The sequence below is a fragment of the Euprymna scolopes genome, chromosome 27, assembly GCF_053919585.1.
Source record: "Euprymna scolopes isolate OS-2025 chromosome 27, ASM5391958v1, whole genome shotgun sequence".
In the NCBI taxonomy this organism is placed as follows: domain Eukaryota; kingdom Metazoa; phylum Mollusca; class Cephalopoda; order Sepiida; family Sepiolidae; genus Euprymna; species Euprymna scolopes.
In genome coordinates, this window is record NC_136508.1 from 79,461,622 (window position 1) to 79,483,845 (window position 22,224).

At 30.7% G+C, this 22,224-nt stretch overlaps 1 protein-coding gene across 2 annotated transcripts in view; it reads left to right on the forward strand.

Moving 5' to 3' along the window:
- The window catches only part of LOC145248938 (inactive tyrosine-protein kinase 7-like), a 306,146-nt gene extending 288,271 nt beyond the window's left edge, over positions 1 to 17,875 (forward strand). Inside the window, exons 15-17 of one of the 2 annotated variants that reach the window (XM_080110733.1) lie at positions 5,781 to 6,029; positions 12,165 to 12,397; positions 17,158 to 17,874. In XM_080110733.1, coding sequence (XP_079966859.1) covers positions 5,781 to 6,029; positions 12,165 to 12,397; positions 17,158 to 17,739 — 1,064 coding nt within the window. In that variant the 3' untranslated portion in view covers positions 17,740 to 17,874. Of the gene's footprint in view, positions 1 to 5,780; positions 6,030 to 12,164; positions 12,398 to 17,157 lie in introns of both variants that reach the window. The other variant, XM_080110732.1, reaches the window with a different exon arrangement.
- Positions 17,876 to 22,224: the final 4,349 nt, after the last annotated feature.

Sequence of the window (22,224 nt, forward strand, 5' to 3'; positions counted from 1 at the left end):
TTTATTCTCTGTATCCTCCTTCTCAAATATATGTTGCTAGTAATTCTATACTCTTCATTATTTTCATGCAATATGCTCGACTGAACACTAACCCCTGATACTACCTTGTAAAACATCCACAGACAACAACCTAACATGTGAAACACGTTCCGTCCTAATGCGCAACTGAAAAAATATTTTTTCTTTCCCCGTGTGCCATCCGTCAAGTGAATTTTTCAGGAGTGGAGATTTTTTCCCCGTACATTTCTTATCCATGGTCCACGTAAGCACTATACTACTTCCCCGCAGACTTTAACAATCGTCTTAAAATCCGCCAAAACGTACTAGGTATAAGCCATCCATATAAGTAATATAATATTGTATATTCTATTAAGCATTTAAATCTATATTATACTAGACTATCCGTGACCCGTTGGGTCAGTATGTTATATTAGCTATGAAATTAATGTATGAGCCTGACACTTGTGACGTAAAGAAAATATTTTTTTGTGACATAACAGAAACATTTCTATGAAAGTATATTAAAATGAAAAAAGAATATAGATAGGTTTCTATGAGTCGTTCTGTTTATGATTGTTCATTTTTGAGAAAAGAAAACAAAAAAACTTACAGCCATTGAATTATAAGTGGTTTTCCATACTCATAGGTAAATATGCATTGAACAGACACCGGCACTTGATGACGAGTATGGACCCTGCGCAAACATTAGTCTATTTAGCCATGAAACATTTTTTCAGCCCCCCCACCAATTTTTTTTTAAAAGCCAAAGACAAATGTCAAATGGATAAATGGCAGTCGCATTTAATTCGCATAGATAAGCAGCGACAACACCAGTGATTTGTCTAGACCAGACATACACACGTTTTATAAATTTTTGTAAAGATAACTTTGAGTTTTCTAACAAAAGATCCTTTTTTACTGGATGTCTTCCGACTCTTATGAATTTTGCACCGAAAAATCTTTGTGTCACGATACCTTATGAGAGGCATCTCCTGATGACAAACACTACATTGCATCGTAGATGCAAGTATTTTCATTCTTTGAGGAAATTATGGGAAGAATCAAAGTCCTTTTGTCCACTGAAATAGTTGCGTAAGCATTTTTGTTTATAAATGTACAAAAGAAATATTTAGTAGAGAAAATAAAATAAAAATAAATTTAGAATGAAATAAAATAAAACTAAATTTAAAATGAATTAAAATAAAACTAAATTTAAAATGAAATAAAATAAAAATAAATTAAAAATGAAATAAAATAAAATAAAAACAAACACAAAATAAAAATATAAATGAAATTTACTCCAATAAAAAAGTCAAAACAGTAAACATGCTCGATTAATTTGGAGTTTAACATCAATTTGGCATTTTTTCTGGCTTTAAAACAAAATGGGCGGGGAGACTGAAAAAGTTTTTCATGGCTAAATAGACCAATGTTTGCGCAGGGTCCACACTTGTCATTAAGTACCCAGATACCATAATACTTAAAGTTAAATTCAAATTTTGATATATTTTTTAATTCAAACGCGAAAAAAATTGGGATGCTGAAAACGTACACAGTAAAACAATACGTTTTATGGTTGCGTTGATTATGCGCTACCGGAAGTTGTAAACCGGATGTTGGGTTTAAACACCCGTTACAAGATCATTTGATTTTTATAATTACATAGATCATTATTAATTGGTCTGTCTCTGCGCTCCACTTCTCGGAAAGTACCGTGACCAATCTGGTTGCAAGTTTGTATGCATTGATATTATACGGTGCAACAAACTAAGTATTATGGTATCCGTCTGATGTACAGTAAGGGATTAATAGGAATTAATAGGGATTGATAGGAATTGATAGGAATTAGTCATCATAATACTACATTTATTCTAAAAGTTTTCCGCGAAAACTACTCAGCTGATTTCCCTTAAATATTTTATGGCTTTGTTATGATAAGGTGCAGCGAACTAAGTATTACGGTATCTATTTAATGCACAGAGATTAAGATGGATTAGTATTACATGTAAGAATGAGCACACATTTAACCTTATTCAACTATTAATTTGGCATTCTAAGTTAGTTAATGGGCTGTAACGTTTTCTCGTTTGTAATATGTTACAAAATCTAATATATTCATTGTACCTATTTATTATGCCTCCCCACGGGACAGAGTTAGACACCAGGGTCGTTTTTTAACGTGGAGAAAAGGTACAAAAATAAAAATTGTCTCAGTCGTGAAGGATTTCTCCTCCACCGAAATAGAACAAGAAATAGAAGTGCAGCATCTGAAGAACAGATGGTATTTATTTGCTCCCCCACCGAGCAAATTAGGCACAAGGCCGATTTTTAAAGTGAGGAGTGAAGGGGAAATGGGGACCAACTCCCCGGGGAGTAGGGGAGCTGGATAGTGACAATTGGTATGAAGGGTTGCCCCTACATTGACCAAGGTCTTATATGTGGAGTTGCCCCCACATCTGGTCTTTGCTTGCAGTATCTGTCGGAACAGATACTACACTTTGAGATATTAAATCTTTTATTCATGTTAAAAAAATACAGTAAAAATCAACGATGAACAAAAAACTTAGGCACATGGCCAACTCAAAAGGGGGGATTTTGGGGGTCGTTGGTCATCCTTGTCACTCCAGAACTAAACAAAGTCAAAAGTTTCTCCCAGCTAGTATCTTCTTTCACCATAATACCGCATTCACCCTTTCATATTGGGGGACGTCCTACACTTTGATCTTGCCCCGAAGGCCAAGAACCTACACCATTAAATTGACTATATATCAATCTCCTTAACACCTATCGTCAAGTAGCGTTTAACCGTGATATTTAGCGGCTCGTTACTAAAAAGTAGTATTTGGATAAAAATACTTGGGCAAATACTTAAAACTCATTCCTTCGAAAGCTATTAAAAAGAAAAATACATACAAATGGCAAACCAACTTTCATTGAATAGATATCTAATTATGGACTTTGTCTATACATTGATTAGCTTGCAGATGTGTGTGCATGTGTATTTATGCATGTCTGTGTTTGCATATGCATAAACGTTAATTCTCCCTTCAGCAAGGCAACAAAAGAGGAATTGAAAATGTTGAAGAGGTCGAATACGTTAATACAAATGTGTTGAGAGTCGATATTGGCAGATTTCGCGCCAATAATAATAATAATAATAATAATAATAATAATAATAGTAATAGTAATAATAATAATAATAATAATAATAATAATAATAATAATAATAATAAAAATATGTATAAGAAATCTCAAAATCACAAGCAAAAAATGAAAAGAAATAAAATGTCAAATGGTGGAAAAAAGAGAGAAAATATGGAAAGGCTTATAAAAGACGGGCAAAAGCTGAAAAAATATTTGACAAATGGCAAACAAAGATTCAGAAAGACAAAATAGAAAACAACGAAATGAAAAGAACGAAAAAAAAATGGAGAATTCAGAAGAGAAACTTAAAAAAAAAAACAAGATGGCGACTGAAAATCGTTTAAGCTTAAACATGAAACTAAATAACAGGTTGTAGTATTCTGAAAATAACTACACATCAAATTACATAAATTACGTGAAGGCAGAAATAATTAGGGTGTAATAAAATGGGTGGGGGGGCAGAAAGAAAGTGAATCGAAGCATTAATTTGTGATAGACGAAGGAGGAAAAAGAGAAAAAAATATGTTTTCATGTGTTCAGTGATCTTCATCAAGTTAATAAACAAACACTGCTCAACCATGAACAAACCGGTGCACCAATCAGCGTTTGTTTTGTTGAATCCAATAAAACCGATGCACCAATCAACGTTTGTTTTGTTAACTCCAATAAAATCAATGCACCAATCAGCATTTGTTATGTTGAATCTAATCAATACGAATAAAGAAACATTTGTGTAGCAATTTGAATACACAATGGTCATCAATTTCTGTTCTTTTTTAGTACACTGCTTAATGTGCATTTTCATATCCTTATGTAAACGCGCGCATTTCTTCTTCTTCTTCTTCTTCTTCTTCTTCTTCTTCTTCTTCTTCTTCACTCCAAACAAAGCGTATTGCCACTTGAGCGTAAGGGTCTGCTATTTGACACCCGATCTACAGGCGCACTATGTGGGGAGTTGAGTAGCGAAATATCTGTTTACAATACATTTCAATTTCTGCGAATGAATACAGTTACGTGAAGCAGCAGACAGGGTGAGAATTTACAAATAGAATTTTTTATTCAGGCAGGTTACGTTAATAAAATAAGAATTCTGTGTCTATGTAACCCGTTAGTTATCTATTTAAAAAAATAATAATAAAAAAAACAAAACAACAATTATGCTTCTTGAATTTTTTTTTTACAAGGGAGCCATCACTCATCAATGCTCAAAGGTCACGTAATGAATGTACAATGGTCAATGGGACATTGTCGTAGTAATCCTTAGTAGTGAATATTTGGTAAATTGGATTACATAGGGGGAACGGCTGATCAACAACTTGTTTACGTTCGACTTGAAGACAACCATATTGTAGTCAGCTGGAAAGTAGGCAAATGGAAGAGAGTTCCACAGGCGTGCAATTCTAAGAAAGAAGCTTTGTTCATGGAATCTATGTGTAGGTTTAGGCACAGATAAAGATTTGAGGGAATTATTGATAGTGGTTTCAGATAGACGAGTGTTATTCATGAAAGTTTGGCGAGGGGGGACCGAGAAGGGGACAGGTTTAAACTAAATTTCGAATCTTCTTCTGTAGGAATTGTAAACATACCCACAATCCGATCAAATAGAAAAATCAAACCCAGATGCACATGATGTGTAAACCATTTTGGATATTGAAAGGAAAAGACATTCATTTGTGATTGTGATACAATGCGTTTCTGGATACGACATTAAGTTTCGAGTCTGAACCTTTGACAAGAAAACTGATGATATACGAAGGATGTTCAAAAAGAAACGCCTCCTATTTTTTCGACCGAATGAATCAGAGACGATTGCAAATTGAATTGTTATGATGACTGAACTTATGCATTCATGACCTGAAAGTTTAATCACTCTTTTGCAGATATTGACGGCGTAAGACTAATATGAAAGCAACCCATGTCAGATGAGTCATTGAATTCATGGCAAACGGGAATTGAGAATGGTGATGACTATGTAGAAAACCAAATTCTTGAACAAAAGAATGTCGCTCGTTTAAATGGTATCATTTACATCGTTATAAGCTTTTTAACTTTTGGAGTTAAAAAATAGGAGGTTTTACTTTTGGAACAACCGCCGTAAATACAAATATAGAAGCATCTATAATATAAATCTCACTTGTCTGTTGAAATGTATGTATGTATGTATGTATGTATGTATGTATGTATGTATGTATGTCTGCCTAAAACTTTTTACAGAGGCGTGGGATTTTCACAAGATTAGTATTCGTTTTGAAGCTTGACCCTTCGGACGACAAATATCGAAAAATTGGCCAAAAACATTGAGTCCCTCACCCTCTACTGGGAACTTTTCTACAGTGAGAGTCGTTTTTTTTTTCGCCGATATTTCCGAAAGCCATCCTCTCTTTTCAATTGACTAGCCTTAATTTAAACCTTCGCTACTTCCGGTTTAGCGATGAGTGCAACAGCAAAGACGTCACGTTTTGTTTTCACGTTCTTTTCCTCCTTCGCGGTACGGGTTCGAACCTGCTTGCCTACTACCACTTTTTTTTTTTACTCCAAACACCCGGGAAACGCCGGGCACCCAGGGTAGTTTGAATATAAAACAAAGATTTATTTTGCAATAGGCATTAATTATTCTGTTTTCTTTTTTTGTGCAGATGCCAAAGGAGACAACGGCGACATGGCGAGAGAACAGCATGAACTGTTGGTTAATGACCGAGATCGTGAGTCGGGCAGAGAATCGGGGACACATTTCAAGAGCGACAGTGACAACCGATCACACGCGTCCGGCATGAGCTCCTCACATCTATCGCACTCATCGCATTCCTACCACTCGCGCAGCCGCCGTGACAGCTACGACAGATATCATTACCCAAGACAGAATTTGCGAACACTCTACGTCCTCGGTAAGAATGACAAAGCGTAATTTTTTTTTTTTTTTGCAAGGCTCTTCTTTAATAAACTGACATTCTGGTAATTATTAAAGTGTAGTATCTGTTCTGATGCTACACTTCATTTTTTTGTTCTCGGTTTGTGGAGGAGAAATCCTTCACGACCGAAATAATTTTTATTTTTCTTCCTTTTATCCACATTGAAAAATAACCTAGTGTCTAACTCTGTCCTCGTGCGGAGGCAAAGTAAATAGGAACAATATGCTATTCAGATACTTAAATAATTATTTTGCAAAGTAAATAGGAACAATATGCTATTCAGATACTTAAATAATTATTTTGCAAAGTAAATAGGAACAATATGCTATTCAGATACTTAAATAATTATTTTGCAAAGTAAATAGGAACAATATGCTATTCAGATCCTTAAATAATTATTTTGCAAAGTAAATAGGAACAATATGCTATTCAGATACTTAAATAATTATTTTGCAAAGTAAATAGGAACAATATGCTATTCAGATACTTAAATAATTATTTTGCAAAGTAAATAGGAACAATATGCTATTCAGATACTTAAATAATTATTTTGCAAAGTAAATAGGAACAATATGCTATTCAGATACTTAAATAATTATTTTGCAAAGTAAATAGGAACAATATGCTATTCAGATACTTAAATAATTATTTTGCAAAGTAAATAGGAACAATATGCTATTCAGATACTTAAATAATTATTTTGCAAAGTAAATAGGAACAATATGCTATTCAGATACTTAAATAATTATTTTGCAAAGTAAATAGGAACAATATGCTATTCAGATACTTAAATAATTATTTTGCAAAGTAAATAGGAACAATATGCTATTCAGATACTTAAATAATTATTTTGCAAAGTAAATAGGAACAATATGCTATTCAGATACTTAAATAATTATTTTGCAAAGTAAATAGGAACAATATGCTATTCAGATACTTAAATAATGATTTTGCAAAGTAAATAGGAACAATATGCTATTCAGATACTTAAATAATTATTTTGCAAAGTAAATAGGAACAATATGCTATTCAGATACTTAAATAATGATTTGGCAAAGTAAATAGGAACAATATGCTATTCAGATACTTAAATAATTATTTTGCAAAGTAAATAGGAACAATATGCTATTCAGATACTTAAATAATTATTTTGCAAAGTAAATAGGAACAATATGCTATTCAGATACTTAAATAATTATTTTGCAAAGTAAATAGGAACAATATGCTATTCAGATACTTAAATAATTATTTTGCAAAGTAAATAGGAACAATATGCTATTCAGATACTTAAATAATTATTTTGCAAAGTAAATAGGAACAATATGCTATTCAGATACTTAAATAATTATTTTGCAAAGTAAATAGGAACAATATGCTATTCAGATACTTAAATAATGATTTGGCAAAGTAAATAGGAACAATATGCTATTCAGATACTTAAATAATTATTTTGCAAAGTAAATAGGAACAATATGCTATTCAGATACTTAAATAATTATTTTGCAAAGTAAATAGGAACAATATGCTATTCAGATACTTAAATAATTATTTTGCAAAGTAAATAGGAACAATATGCTATTCAGATACTTAAATAATTATTTTGCAAAGTAAATAGGAACAATATGCTATTCAGATACTTAAATAATTATTTTGCAAAGTAAATAGGAACAATATGCTATTCAGATACTTAAATAATTATTTTGCAAAGTAAATAGGAACAATATGCTATTCAGATACTTAAATAATTATTTTGCAAAGTAAATAGGAACAATATGCTATTCAGATACTTAAATAATTATTTTGCAAAGTAAATAGGAACAATATGCTATTCAGATACTTAAATAATGATTTTGCAAAGTAAATAGGAACAATATGCTATTCAGATACTTAAATAATTATTTTGCAAAGTAAATAGGAACAATATGCTATTCAGATACTTAAATAATTATTTTGCAAAGTAAATAGGAACAATATGCTATTCAGATACTTAAATAATTATTTTGCAAAGTAAATAGGAACAATATGCTATTCAGATACTTAAATAATTATTTTGCAAAGTAAATAGGAACAATATGCTATTCAGATACTTAAATAATTATTTTGCAAAGTAAATAGGAACAATATGCTATTCAGATACTTAAATAATTATTTTGCAAAGTAAATAGGAACAATATGCTATTCAGATACTTAAATAATTATTTTGCAAAGTAAATAGGAACAATATGCTATTCAGATACTTAAATAATTATTTTGCAAAGTAAATAGGAACAATATGCTATTCAGATACTTAAATAATTATTTTGCAAAGTAAATAGGAACAATATGCTATTCAGATACTTAAATAATTATTTTGCAAAGTAAATAGGAACAATATGCTATTCAGATACTTAAATAATTATTTTGCAAAGTAAATAGGAACAATATGCTATTCAGATACTTAAATAATTATTTTGCAAAGTAAATAGGAACAATATGCTATTCAGATACTTAAATAATTATTTTGCAAAGTAAATAGGAACAATATGCTATTCAGATACTTAAATAATTATTTTGCAAAGTAAATAGGAACAATATGCTATTCAGATACTTAAATAATTATTTTGCAAAGTAAATAGGAACAATATGCTATTCAGATACTTAAATAATGATTTGGCAAAGTAAATAGGAACAATATGCTATTCAGATACTTAAATAATTATTTTGCAAAGTAAATAGGAACAATATGCTATTCAGATACTTAAATAATTATTTTGCAAAGTAAATAGGAACAATATGCTATTCAGATACTTAAATAATTATTTTGCAAAGTAAATAGGAACAATATGCTATTCAGATACTTAAATAATTATTTTGCAAAGTAAATAGGAACAATATGCTATTCAGATACTTAAATAATTATTTTGCAAAGTAAATAGGAACAATATGCTATTCAGATACTTAAATAATTATTTTGCACACATGTTTCTAACTAAACAAACACCTTTCTAGCCAACAATTTTTTATGTTCTTTATATGCGCATAAAACTAAACGAAAATTCCATGAACAATGGTTCTTTCCTAAAACTGCCCGCTCATGGAACTTTATACCGTGGTGCTGCCTTCCAGCTGATTACAACGTGGTCATTTTCAAATCCAATTTTAAACAAGTCTTGTTGAACCTTACTTCTAAATAATCAAATTCTACCCAATTTTCACCACTATTGATCATTACGGTGTCTTACCGACGACCTAGCATTCAATAATCCTTATCCTCGAGTGGCTTCAGGACTTGATAAGTGGTAACTCTAGTGTAGAAAAAGAGATCTTCTTTATACTTTTGACGATTTTCACTGTTGATATTTTCAAGTTTTTTTGTTTTTTTTTCGATCAGTCTACTTTCCGGCTTTCTTCAAATACAATTTCATCGTAATCGATAACATTCTTCTATTTTATGAATTTCCCATGTGTATTAGCGTTATTCTGAATTGAATGATACGTAAATGTTGCGAGTTCTATTCGAGATAAAGGAACTAAAAGAAACACTAATACTTGATATAAGATACGTAAATTGCATGAGATGTTTTTATGTAATCTAATGTAAATAGGTGTATGCAGCACACACACACACACACACACACACACACACACACACACACATATGTGTTGAGGTGCAGACAAACTATATTTCCGAAAAAAAAAAAAGGAATGACTGGTATCATAATATACCCCAAACACAAGGAAATAAAGTAGTAATTTATAATAGTTCGCAGAACCTGCTTTTTAAATTTTATAGTATTATCCCCTATTCAATGTAATTTCAAATAAATTTTACATTTTAAATATATATAACTATATACATACTCATCCACATACAGTACTGTTTCGCTGTATCACAGCTCATCAGTGCATCTAGACAGGCAACTACCTCAAGTCAGGATCGAAACCCGACCACCCAACCAACAGTCAAAGCTTTTAACCACTACTGCTGTGCGAGTAGAGAAATTTTTCTTTATCTCTCTCTCTCTCTCTCTCTCTCTCTCTCTCTCTCTATATATATATATATATATATATATATATATATATATATATACAACACATCAGAGCAACGAAGTTAAGCGACGTTTAACCTGGTCAGTACTACAATGGGTGACCATTTGGGAACGCCAGGTGCTGTATGTGCTATTCGCTTTTCTCTTTATTGGTCCAAGTTATCGTGGACTCTCCCTTGTCACTGGAATATAATGAAAAAGAGATGTGGTTAGTTATTGCGCAACCTTGCTTTATATTCACGCGCGCAGCTACTTTCACAGTGGGTTTCTATTGTCTCTTAAGATCGAACGGAAGTTATTCACCAGATTTCTATTCGTAGTTTCGACTCACGTAAATATATTTTTTTTTAAATGAAAACCGCTATTTTTCAGGCATCAAAGTTATTGTTGTAGTTTTCCCTTTCATCTTCAATACGAGAAAACAGATTTTTTAAATTTTATTTGATCAAAAAAAAAAAAAAAATGTCTAACCTGGCAGTTTAAATGAAAACATTGTAAACTGATTTCTTTTATTCCAACACAAAGCATACTACAAAAAAAAAAAAAAACAAAAACAAAAAAAACAAAAAAAAAATAAAACAGCATTAGACATGGAATTAAAAAAAATGTATATAAATTTATTTTTATCCGATGAGTTAACTTCTGGCATTTCCATTTCCTTTGATCTGTTTAATTTGAAAATGTTTTTCAAAGTTTCATTTAAGTTTGCATGTTTTTGTATAAATAAATAATCCACTCCTCCGCAAAAGAAGTATTCTTTCTCTTAGAACCCCCCCCCAAAAAAAACAATAAAAAACAAAAAAAAACAAACAAAAAAAAACGTACAGATAGATTTCCGACGGACTTTAATCTATGAAAATAAGACATGAAGATGCAAATAACGTGCGATATTTCATAGCCAGTCATACGAAAGCATATACAATATGTGTATATGCATACAATATGTGTATATGCATACAATAGGTAATATCGAATTTAATAGGTGACGCAAAAACAGTGAGTAACAAAAATTAGAGGGCACAAATTAAAATAAGTCAGTGTCAATTAAAAGCCAGCAGAAGAAGGAACGAATGAAAAATAGTATAGAAAGGGAATGATCGAAATTTACTAGTAGAGTATATTGGGTAGATGCCATTGCCAATACTGGTTCAAATATTTATATGCTGAATAACCGGAAAAAGAAATGTGGTTTGGATAAAGAAAATCTTACCAAGTTGAGATTTACTCAGTGACACACACACACACACACACACACACACACATATATATATATATATATATATATATATATATATATATATATATATATCCCAAATGGTCACCCATCCGGTAATAACCAGGCTCAACATTGCTTAACTTCGGTGATCTGACGAGAACAGGTGTGTCAACGCGATTATGCCGAATTCTAGGCGCTGTATGCACTCTCCGCTTATTCCAATCGTCCTATATATACGTTTTACTTACCATTAGTATTTAACAATTTCGACTTAGGAGAGGTGAGGTTGGATATTGCGCACCTCCTGTAACAAAATTTCACGCGCAGACACCTCTCCGTGGATATCCACAGTCTGTCAAAGATTGAAGGAGCCTCTCTCTCTCTCTCTCTCTCTCTCTCTCTCTCTCTCTATATATATATATATATATATATATATATATGCACTCATTTTTCTTGGTTAAATATGTTTTTTCATTTATATTACATTCTTTGTGTATACCAATCGTTTTTATCTTTGAAGCTCAATGTGTGTTAAATCTAACAACAGAGCACCTATAAAAGAATGGCAGTATAGTTACATTTCGAAATTTAAATATTTATTTCTTTTACCAAATAGCACTTAAAAATTTGGGCACATTTTTACAGATCCGTCGCACATTCAGCTGCCATACGCGGGTCCGCGCTCTGTTACAACCAGCTGAAAATGCCAAAGCGTTTTCTTTTATCTTTGACCGATACTTACACTGAAGACAATTAAAAGAAATAGTATTGTTTCTACTGTTGTTATTAATTTTCTTTTATGTTACAGTACTTATTGGAATAACATTGTCTTTGATTGCCAAACCTTTCTTTTTTCTTTTCTTTTAGGGAAAGGCCTTTTTGGTGATGTGTTTTTGGCACAAGCCCGAAATATTCGTGAGAATGAACAAGAAAGTTTGGTTGTTGTGAAATCCTTATTGTCAAAGGATGAACATCTTTACTTTGAATTCAAACAGGAAATGGACATGTTTGCCCGCTTGGATCATGCAAACATTATCAAACTATTGGCTGTGTGCCGGGAAGTTGAACCACAATTTATGATAACTGAATATTGTGACTGGGTATGTTTATTTCAAACTTTATGGAATATAATTTCCTTGTTTTATTATTACATTTATTAGTTTAACTAGCGGCGTTGCTCGGGACCATAAAAGAACAAATAGAAGATGTTAAATAGGGTTAAGTTTCTCATACACCTAGAAGAGATATTCCGTTTTTTTTTTTAAATATAAAACGTATAAGTTTTAAGAGCGCTATTGAAAGCGTTAAATAAAATTGAGTATAAATTAAGACTACTACTAAAACATAGTTTCACTCAACCGTTTTTTTCGTAGAGAAATGTAAAAATATGAGAAAAGATAAATTATATCTGAAGTTAACGTTTTTCAATTTAAAAAAAATGGCGGACTGGGCTGGTAAGAGTAAAACTTTTTTTAATTCTTAATATTATTCAAGAATACAAATGATTATTTGAACCCCCTACTCCAAAATGTGAATCTTTTTTTTTTAAATTTTAGATATTATTTTCCTGCATTACGTTGGTTAAAAAAAACAAACAAAAACAACCAACCTTGTATGAGATTATTGTGTAGTTTTGAAGTTTTATCTGCACATCCATCCATCCATTCATCCAGCGCGGCCGCAGCCGAAATTGAACTCACTACATATCTTGTCGGTAGCTGAATACTTGATGCTTCGCCAGGGCTATCAAAGGTATTTTTTTTATTGTGACGCCATCACTAGATGGGGTGCCTACCAGGGCTTAAGAGAGCACCAGCTACCCCCGAGAGACCACGCCAGTTTCTCAACCTGGTATTTTACCTCGTGGTACATACAGCGTATCGCCTTTCCAAATGGTCACCCATCTTGTACTGGCCAAGCCCAACGTTGCTTAACTTCGGTGCGTTGGCGAGAACCGGTGTATCAATTTGGACGTACACAAATACGGCACAATCTGGACATACAAACATACAAACACACATACAACTAAAAATAAAAGAATAAACAATCTTTTCTCATTTCAAGCCAGCATTAAAGGACAATCCAGCCATGTTTTGTACAAATTTCCTCAGATTTTTTTTCACCAAGTTTCGGTCAGGAATGTTTAATAGTTTTTGTTTTTTCGCTATTCGATGGTATGCGGATACACTTTGGTAATCGTCTCATCAGCAAGAGATATTATCCTCAATTGGTTTCACACATATCGGATCATAGTCCCTCTATAATTCTATCGGTTTTATGTTAAGTATAATGCCTATCAAACATCCACAGTCTATCTCTTATCTTAAAAGTTTTAAAGCCGTAATAGAACGTTATAGCCAGGTGTGCTTGCAAAGCAGAAGTCGACATTCAAGGTACATTATTGAATGACTATAAAATAAAGATTGCAGATTATTCGTATTATGGGGTAAGCTGAGCTATCAATTTCAGGAATAAATGTACTTACCCCGAAACAATATATTTAGTTACATGTAAATGTCGCGGCGGCGATTCGTGACAGGTATGGTCCCAGAATCATGACGTGTTCTTCTGTAACATATTTTGTTGATGGATGTTTTCTTACATATGCCAATGTGTTGTCCTGTTTATTACCAGCAAGGCTACCACAATTTATACTAATTATGGCTGCATTTCAGAAAGAATTTTAATTTTATTATGGATTTTATTAGGGGTGGGTCGCATTTAATTTAGACCGCTCTGCGTCAATCTCCACACATGGTCTTGTCTCTATAGGTGCCACTATAAAGTCATACTAAATGAGACACACCATGTGTAAAATTCTAGCTGAGTAAGCGCAAGTAAAGACCAATTAGTTTACTTTATTTCTATAAAATGTACACTTTCCCAAAAGAAAAACAACGTATAATTTTCTTAGTTATATCAATTAACGGGAACGACATTTAATATGGACCACTCTGTATGTGCATCCATCCAATACACACACACATACACGTATATATATATATATATATATATATATATATATATATATATATATATATATATAAGTAAATTCTTGGTACAGCAAAATGGAAGGAGAAATTTCAGAGGAAACATAATTTAATTTAAATCAAAAAGATCAAAGAAACAAACAAACAAACAAAAAAAGGGCAGTTGGAATTGTTAAAAAGGCCTTAAGGAAATTTTAACAATTCCACCTGCCCGTTTTTTTCTTTGTTTCTTTGATCTTTTTGATTTAATTAAATATATATATATATATATATATATATATATATATATATATATATATATATATATATATATATATATATATATAGTGTGTGTGTGTGTGTGTGTGTTTGAAAGGTGTGTGTTCCATTAGAGAAGCGTTGATTTAATTTGAATAAAATAAAATACACATCAAGTGCGCTTGAAAGCCAAATCACAACGCAATATTAGGAAAATAAACGGATATTTTACTTGCTTGAAATTTATAATTTAAATACATTTCGAAATCAAACTCCATCCCCAGTATGTTTCTTTTTTTCTTCTATTTCTTGACATGCTCTAAAGTTCATGCAAGTAAATTATTTGTTTGTTTTCCACATATTGCGTTGTCACTTGGCTTTCAAGTGCACTTGATGCGTATTTTATTTTATTCAAATTAAATCAACGCTTCTATAATGAGACTCACACCCTTGACGTTAATCTTGCGTAGCCAACGCCACATTCCAACATTTCAAAATAGAGACAATGCGCGGATCTTTACAAACAGACTTTTCTTGCTCAAACTTCAGAAGACGAAAAAAAAGAAAAAAACCCCAACATACTGAAGATGGAGTTTGACTCCAAAATATATTTAAATTATAAATTTAAAGAAAGTAAAATATTGCGTTGTGATTTGGCTTTCAAACGCACTTGATGCGTATTATATATGTATATATATATATATATATATATATAACATATATATATAACATATATACATATAATGTATATATAACATATATATGCATATAATATATATATATATACATATAGAATACGCATCAAGTGCGCTTGAAAGCCAAATCACAGCGCAATATTAGAAAAATAAACAAATATTTTACTTTCCGTCTATAAAAAGTTCCCTAGTCCCTATTTGATCTCTCATTTCATCCTAATGAAATTCGTGCATATATGTATATTTGCGAACAATCAAATTTTCAATCAAGTTGGCTAAAATTTGAGTAGGACGCTGCTTAATGTGAATGTGGTATTGTGGTAACGGTAATGATTCTTGTCAAACATTAGGTACACATTTGTTAGTATTTGTGACCGTGCATGACCAATAACACTCACTTTTCGTCACACTTTTGAATGTAAATTTTAAAAATGTTTTCTGCACATAGATATTACAAAGTGTAGTATCTGTTCTGCTCTTAATCAATGAAACAGAAATCCTACACTGAAGCAGTTTTGAATTTTATTCCAATCCAGAGTGTCCCCTTTTACAAAAAGCTAAATTTTTTCCCACATTAAAATAGACCTTGTGTCTAACTTTGCTATCGTGGGGAGGCAAGTTATTAGGAAACATAGTTCACTCAGTTTGAGTCATCCTTGTGTGGCTTTGTTTCTCTGTCAGTCTGAGGTATGTCGTTGAATAGTCTTAGGATGTTCACCCTTCAGGCTTTGTCATACCTGTGAGAGGATTAGTTTATTGCTAATCGCCTGTTAATGCAGGTGGTCATACTCAACCGTATTTTGTAGACAAAATCTAATCTAGTGCGCTAGCATTTCAAAACTTCACCTAACCTTGTGTCTAACCTTGTGTTTAACCGTGTGTCTAACCTTGTGTCTAACCTTGGAAGAAGAGATAAAACCAGATTAGATTCCTCTGATATCAATTTGTTGACACCAAAATGTAATATTTTGTAGAAATCGCTACAGAAAGGCATGACACCACATGATCTAGAATAATACTTTTCAGTAAAAAAACAAAAAAACAAACAAACAAAAAAAAAAACAACTATAAGTGATGACTGAAGGATTTCGACCCAAAAGACAGCAATTCCTTCTTTTTTTCCAGAAACACCGTTTATTGAATGTGAGGACTAAAGGACAAAATAAGGGAAGTAATATTTACGAAGCTGTCAACCAAAGGTCCATTTTCTATGGACATAAATTGTCAATTTCCAAACAAAGTAAAGCTAACACGTGTTTCTAAAAAAAACAAAATATACTTGACATGAATTACCTTCAATTTATATATATATATATATATATATATATATATATATATATATATATATATATATATATATATATATATATATATTCTATGGACATAAATTGTCAATTTCCAAACAAAGTAAAGCTAACACGTGTTTCTAAAAAAAACCAAAATATACTTGACATGAATTACCTTCCATTTATATATATATATATATATATATATATATATATATATATATATATATATAAATAATATATATATTCTATGGACATAAATTGTCAATTTCCAAACAAAGTAAAGCTAACACGTGTTTCTAAAAAAAACAAAATATACTTGACATGAATTACCTTCCATTTATATATATATATATATATATATATATATATATATATATATATATATATATTCTATGGACATAAATTGTCAATTTTCAAACAAAGTAAAGCTAACACGTGTTTCTAAAAAAAACAAAAATATACTTGACATGAATTACCTTCCATTTATATATATATATATATATATATATATATATATATAAATGGAAGGCAAGATATATAGATATATATATATATATACTATTATTATATATATATATATATTATTATATGTAGAGATTAAATATTTGATTATAATTTGAATAATTTTTGTTTCTTTTTTGTTTGTCAGGGTGATCTCAAGCAGTTTCTTTTGGCGACCCGGAAAGATAATGGGAAGCGTATTGCCCCTCGTGCACCGCCCTTAACAATTGTGCAGAAGATAAACCTTTGCCAACAAGTTGCAATGGGAATGGAACACATTTCCAGCCACAGATACGTCCACAAAGATCTTGCCACCAGGAATATCCTCCTCACAAATAGACTCGATGTGAAAATCTCTTTGCTTTCGCTGTGCCGTGATGTTTACGCCCAAGAATACTACCCGCATTTCCAATGCCTTATACCGTTGCGTTGGATGTCTCCGGAAGCCGTTTTAGACGAGGAGTTTTCCACGAAGAGTGATGTTTGGTCTTTTGGCGTTTGCATGTGGGAGGTGTTCCACTTAGGAGACTTGCCGCACAAGTCTAAAACGAACGAAGAACTACTGAAAGGAATCAAAGTGGAAGATGTAGCGCTTGATATTAGCGACCAATGTCCACCTGGCATTACGGAAGTGATTAATAAATGTACAGTTCTTAATGCAAAAGACCGGCCACAATTCAGCGAATTGTGCACTTCCCTTGGAGAGCTGTTTACAGAAAATAATGTCTGAATTGCAATAAATTACACTTATATATACACATATAAATTTATATATACTATTTACAAAGGTTCACATTAACACACTCACACACACAGAACACTCCATATATATATATATATATATATATATATATATATATATATTAACACAATCGGATAAAATACATTTATTTAGAGCTCATTTTCCTGGTGAGTAATTCAAATCACGAGTTTTCCATATAGACAATTAAAGAAAGCCAAATATGCAAATAGGACAACACGACTTTTTCTGTTCTTACCCTATTGACCCATGGAATTACGGCTTTTATAAAGGTAGATATCATATTTAGTTTTCGGCATATCTCTCACTTACACCCCCCCACACATATATATATATATATATATATATATTCCAAATTTATTTATTTATTATAATACACAATAAATCAATAAATAAAAATATTTGTTTATGCCCAAATAAAAATATGGGCGATATCCTAAGAAACATCATATTCAAGGTGAAGACGCTAAGTTAAATCGTATTATCGTTTGAAAAATCATCAATATATATATATATATATATATATATATATATATATATATATATGTATATATATTCTCTCGTATATGGAAGATTAGAAATACACCTAATTCCATCGTAGAAAATACTTTTTAAATCAAACTATTAGTTAGCTTCTAATAATTTACGCACGTGATAATATTTTGTAAGGATCCTCAGTTATTTACCATAAAAACTATTCTAAGAGTTTATATATATATATATATATATATATATATATATATATATATATATATATATATATATATATATATATATAATCGCGCCAGAGATGGCTCGTGTTGCTGAGTTCGAATTACTCGACTGGTGTTAATCGTGACATATAATACAATCATATATATATATATATATATATATATGATTGTATCATATTATAATTATAATGAGAATACTTAAAGATGGGCACTGTCTAGAAAGTATAAACAAAGATGCAGTCAACTAGCATTTATGGAACATTCATGACTTTCGTCATTCGAACACTCATCTTTGTCCAATGTGTACGGCCGAATTGAACGTTTATTAGTCATTAACTTTCTTCATTCTCATGCTAGTTGTTTTGTGGCCTGGAGGTAAAAAACCTGAGAAAATGGAGTCGAAAGTGACTTCATAGCTGGGTTCGAATCTTCCGACTGACAGAAATTGTCATTCTACACTGATAATTGTGTAAGAATAAAACACCAGTATCTGTATATATAAAAGAATAATTATTATTTCATTATAATTAATTATGTTAGTCTAGTTTTTTTTAAGTCAACTGGCCCGGATTCATGAACACTTTTAGAACGAAGCCCGAATTCATCAGGTGGGTTCAAAGGGGCCAGTAATTATTTTAGTCATGGACATACACATACACTTAGTCATCTCTCTCTCTCTCTCTCTCTCTCTCTCTCTCTCTCTATATATATATATATATATATATATATATATACATATACACACATTTATATATATATATATATATATATATATATATATATATATATATACATACAGGTATATTATTATGAAAATATACCATACGGAATCGTTTCTGTTTCATTCCGGAGAGTAAGGCAATTAGCCAGATGATTTCCGTCTGGGATGAAACATACATGCTTCTGAGAGCTTACTTGCCATAAGTAGATTTTCATACATCTACGCCCGCATCGAGCACTATTTAAAATAATTATGAAACACACACATATGCATACGTAATATATTATTATCTATGTATATACATATATACATGCGCACACACACACACACACACATATATATATGTATATATATATATACAGGAAATACATGCAAATACACACTAATCACACTAGAAAACCACTAAAACAAACAAGATTCTATGAAAAAATAATTTATATCGAATTTTTTTTAATGAAAGGAATTATAACAATGTGTAATTTATGAATGAAAAACATGCTGAAAAAATATGACTCATATTTTAAAACTCAAAAGAATATTATAAAAAGAGAACTTAAAATTTACAGAAATAAATTACAAAAAATTAAATTTGATTTCATCTTCCAAGCAAAAAAGGTATAAACTATAAAAACATCTGATAATTACTAAAAAAAGGATATCTTCGAAATAAATGGAAATAAGTGGACCATTTAAAAATGAATGCAAAAAGAGTGCAACAAGAGAATATTACCTCTAAAAAATACAAACGAGTGACTGAAAGCAATTGAAAAACTATACATACCCCTACTAGTTTTCAAGTCATAATACGAAAAACGTAGGCTCTTTGTTTCAGTTGTTCATTATATTAGAAGCTACAATCAATGCTAATAAATAGCGTTATATTTTTTCAACCATTTTTGTGAGGACAGAATCAAAGTAAACTTTTTTTTTTTAATTTTCTATCAACTTCCTACATCTACGTTTTAAAAAATTCTTTTGAAAATGAATTAACTATTGATTTTTTATCGATGATCATTTTGATTGTGAATAAAGAAAACAAACAAACAAAAAAGAAAAAAACTAGAGAGTTTTGTAAAAAATATGTGAGAAAGTAAGACTATCATTTTAACGATCCCGAACGATCACGAGAAATCATTTTAACGATCCAAAGTGAAATTGTGCATCAGAATCAAAGTTAGAAAAAAATTGCCAAAAATATCTGATCAATGTTTTAGTTTCAAATAAACATTTCTTTTTGAATTCGAAACACGAAAATCCGATAAACAATTTTATTTCAGGCTTTTTTTTTTGTTTTTGGTTTACGATTTAGATTTTTTTAAAACCATGATTATCATGTTGTGAGAATGTATTGAATCTGTAGCATACCTTCCAAATCTGTGATGATTATTTTTATTATGATTTGAAATATTTAATAGAATTTTATGGCTCTTTTGAAGAGGTGGAATAGTTGGTCAAAAAGAGATTCCAAACATTCTTCGTGACGAACGGTAACTGTAAAAAGTCTGCATTTATTAGAACGTGAAAAATTCTTTGTTTTGTTTTTAAAGAATTCAGTATCAACGATGTTTTCTTGTATTTTTTTTTTTTTTTGCATATTTAATTTTTTAAACCAATATTTGTAGGTTTCCATTTTCCATTGTTTGGGATGTCTGTCTAGTTGTTCTTCGCCGAACGGATTATTTTCTTTGTAGAATACACATTAATAAACCGGAATAAAAAAAAAAAACTGACATGCAATTATGAACAATAAAATGGCATCATTTTTTATATTAAACCCATTAATCGTTAAAAAGCCATTCAACTACAAAAACCATTAATTGAACCACTTTTCATCCATTTTTTTATCATTTGAAAATAGTGAACTATTATGTTCATCAACCAATGTACAGCAATGAAAAAAGTATGACATTTCACAAACATTTATGTGCAACCATTAATGATACGTTATGAGTTCAGTCATAGCCGTCCGTCATATGACTGATATTATACCAAAATCTTAAAGAAAAAAAAAAAGCTTTAAAAATTTAAATAGAAAAGCTGAAAATCTGTGCTGAAGAATAACATCGTTCAAATCTTATTTTTCGAACATAATAAAAATACAATGCAATTAAGATGTTATTATAAATTAAAATAGATTAAAGTTCATATATAATACATAGACTTTATCTATTTATTTAAACATAAAAAAATGAGAGTTTATTTCATCTAATCAAATAGAAACGGTTTTATTGCATATTAATTTACCTAGTAATTTCCTGTTTTTAACGGCATTGGACACCATTGAAAGTAACCGGTGTTAGTTAATTTAGCGACCCCGCCTAATTACGTACCCTGCTTTTAAATTGTTTCACTTTTTCAAACAATGAACAATATTGTTTTTAAACAAATAAATTTAACTATTTGTAAACAGATTGTTTCAAATAAAAATGTTTATTTTTATATTTTTTACAAATAGATATGAGTATGTACATATCTTTTTAAATGGACCTTCTTTTAATCAATTTGAATACCGCGCTAATATTACCTGCTAATACGATCTTTGTTATTATTTTACGTGTTATGGACTTCATCTTTCTTAATTAAATAAATTAGGAAAAATATTATATGTAGAAAAAATCATAATTTGGTTGGTTGGTTGGTTTTGTTTTATGGCATATCAACCCTTTTCAGGTTATTTAATGCCGAATCCAAAGATTTTGAAGAAAATTTTTTTAATAGAATATATTTCTTTTTTTTTTTCCAAGTCGGTTTCTGTTTAACCAATAGTTGGGACCGTAACCTGTACTACCACTCCGGGTCAGAGTGGACCTGGGAGCAAAGGCAATTAAAGAGTGGCTCCATACTCCTCAAAGCCCGCAAGCTGGGGCCTCACCAGTTTAAGATCATATCCAGGACTACTCATAATTTGGGAATTATATTCAGTTAACATTCAATCATTTTATTTTTCATATTTTATTTAATTTATTACATGTGGAAAATGCATAATGTGTTACATTTAATATTCATTTTTGTGTCCGTAAA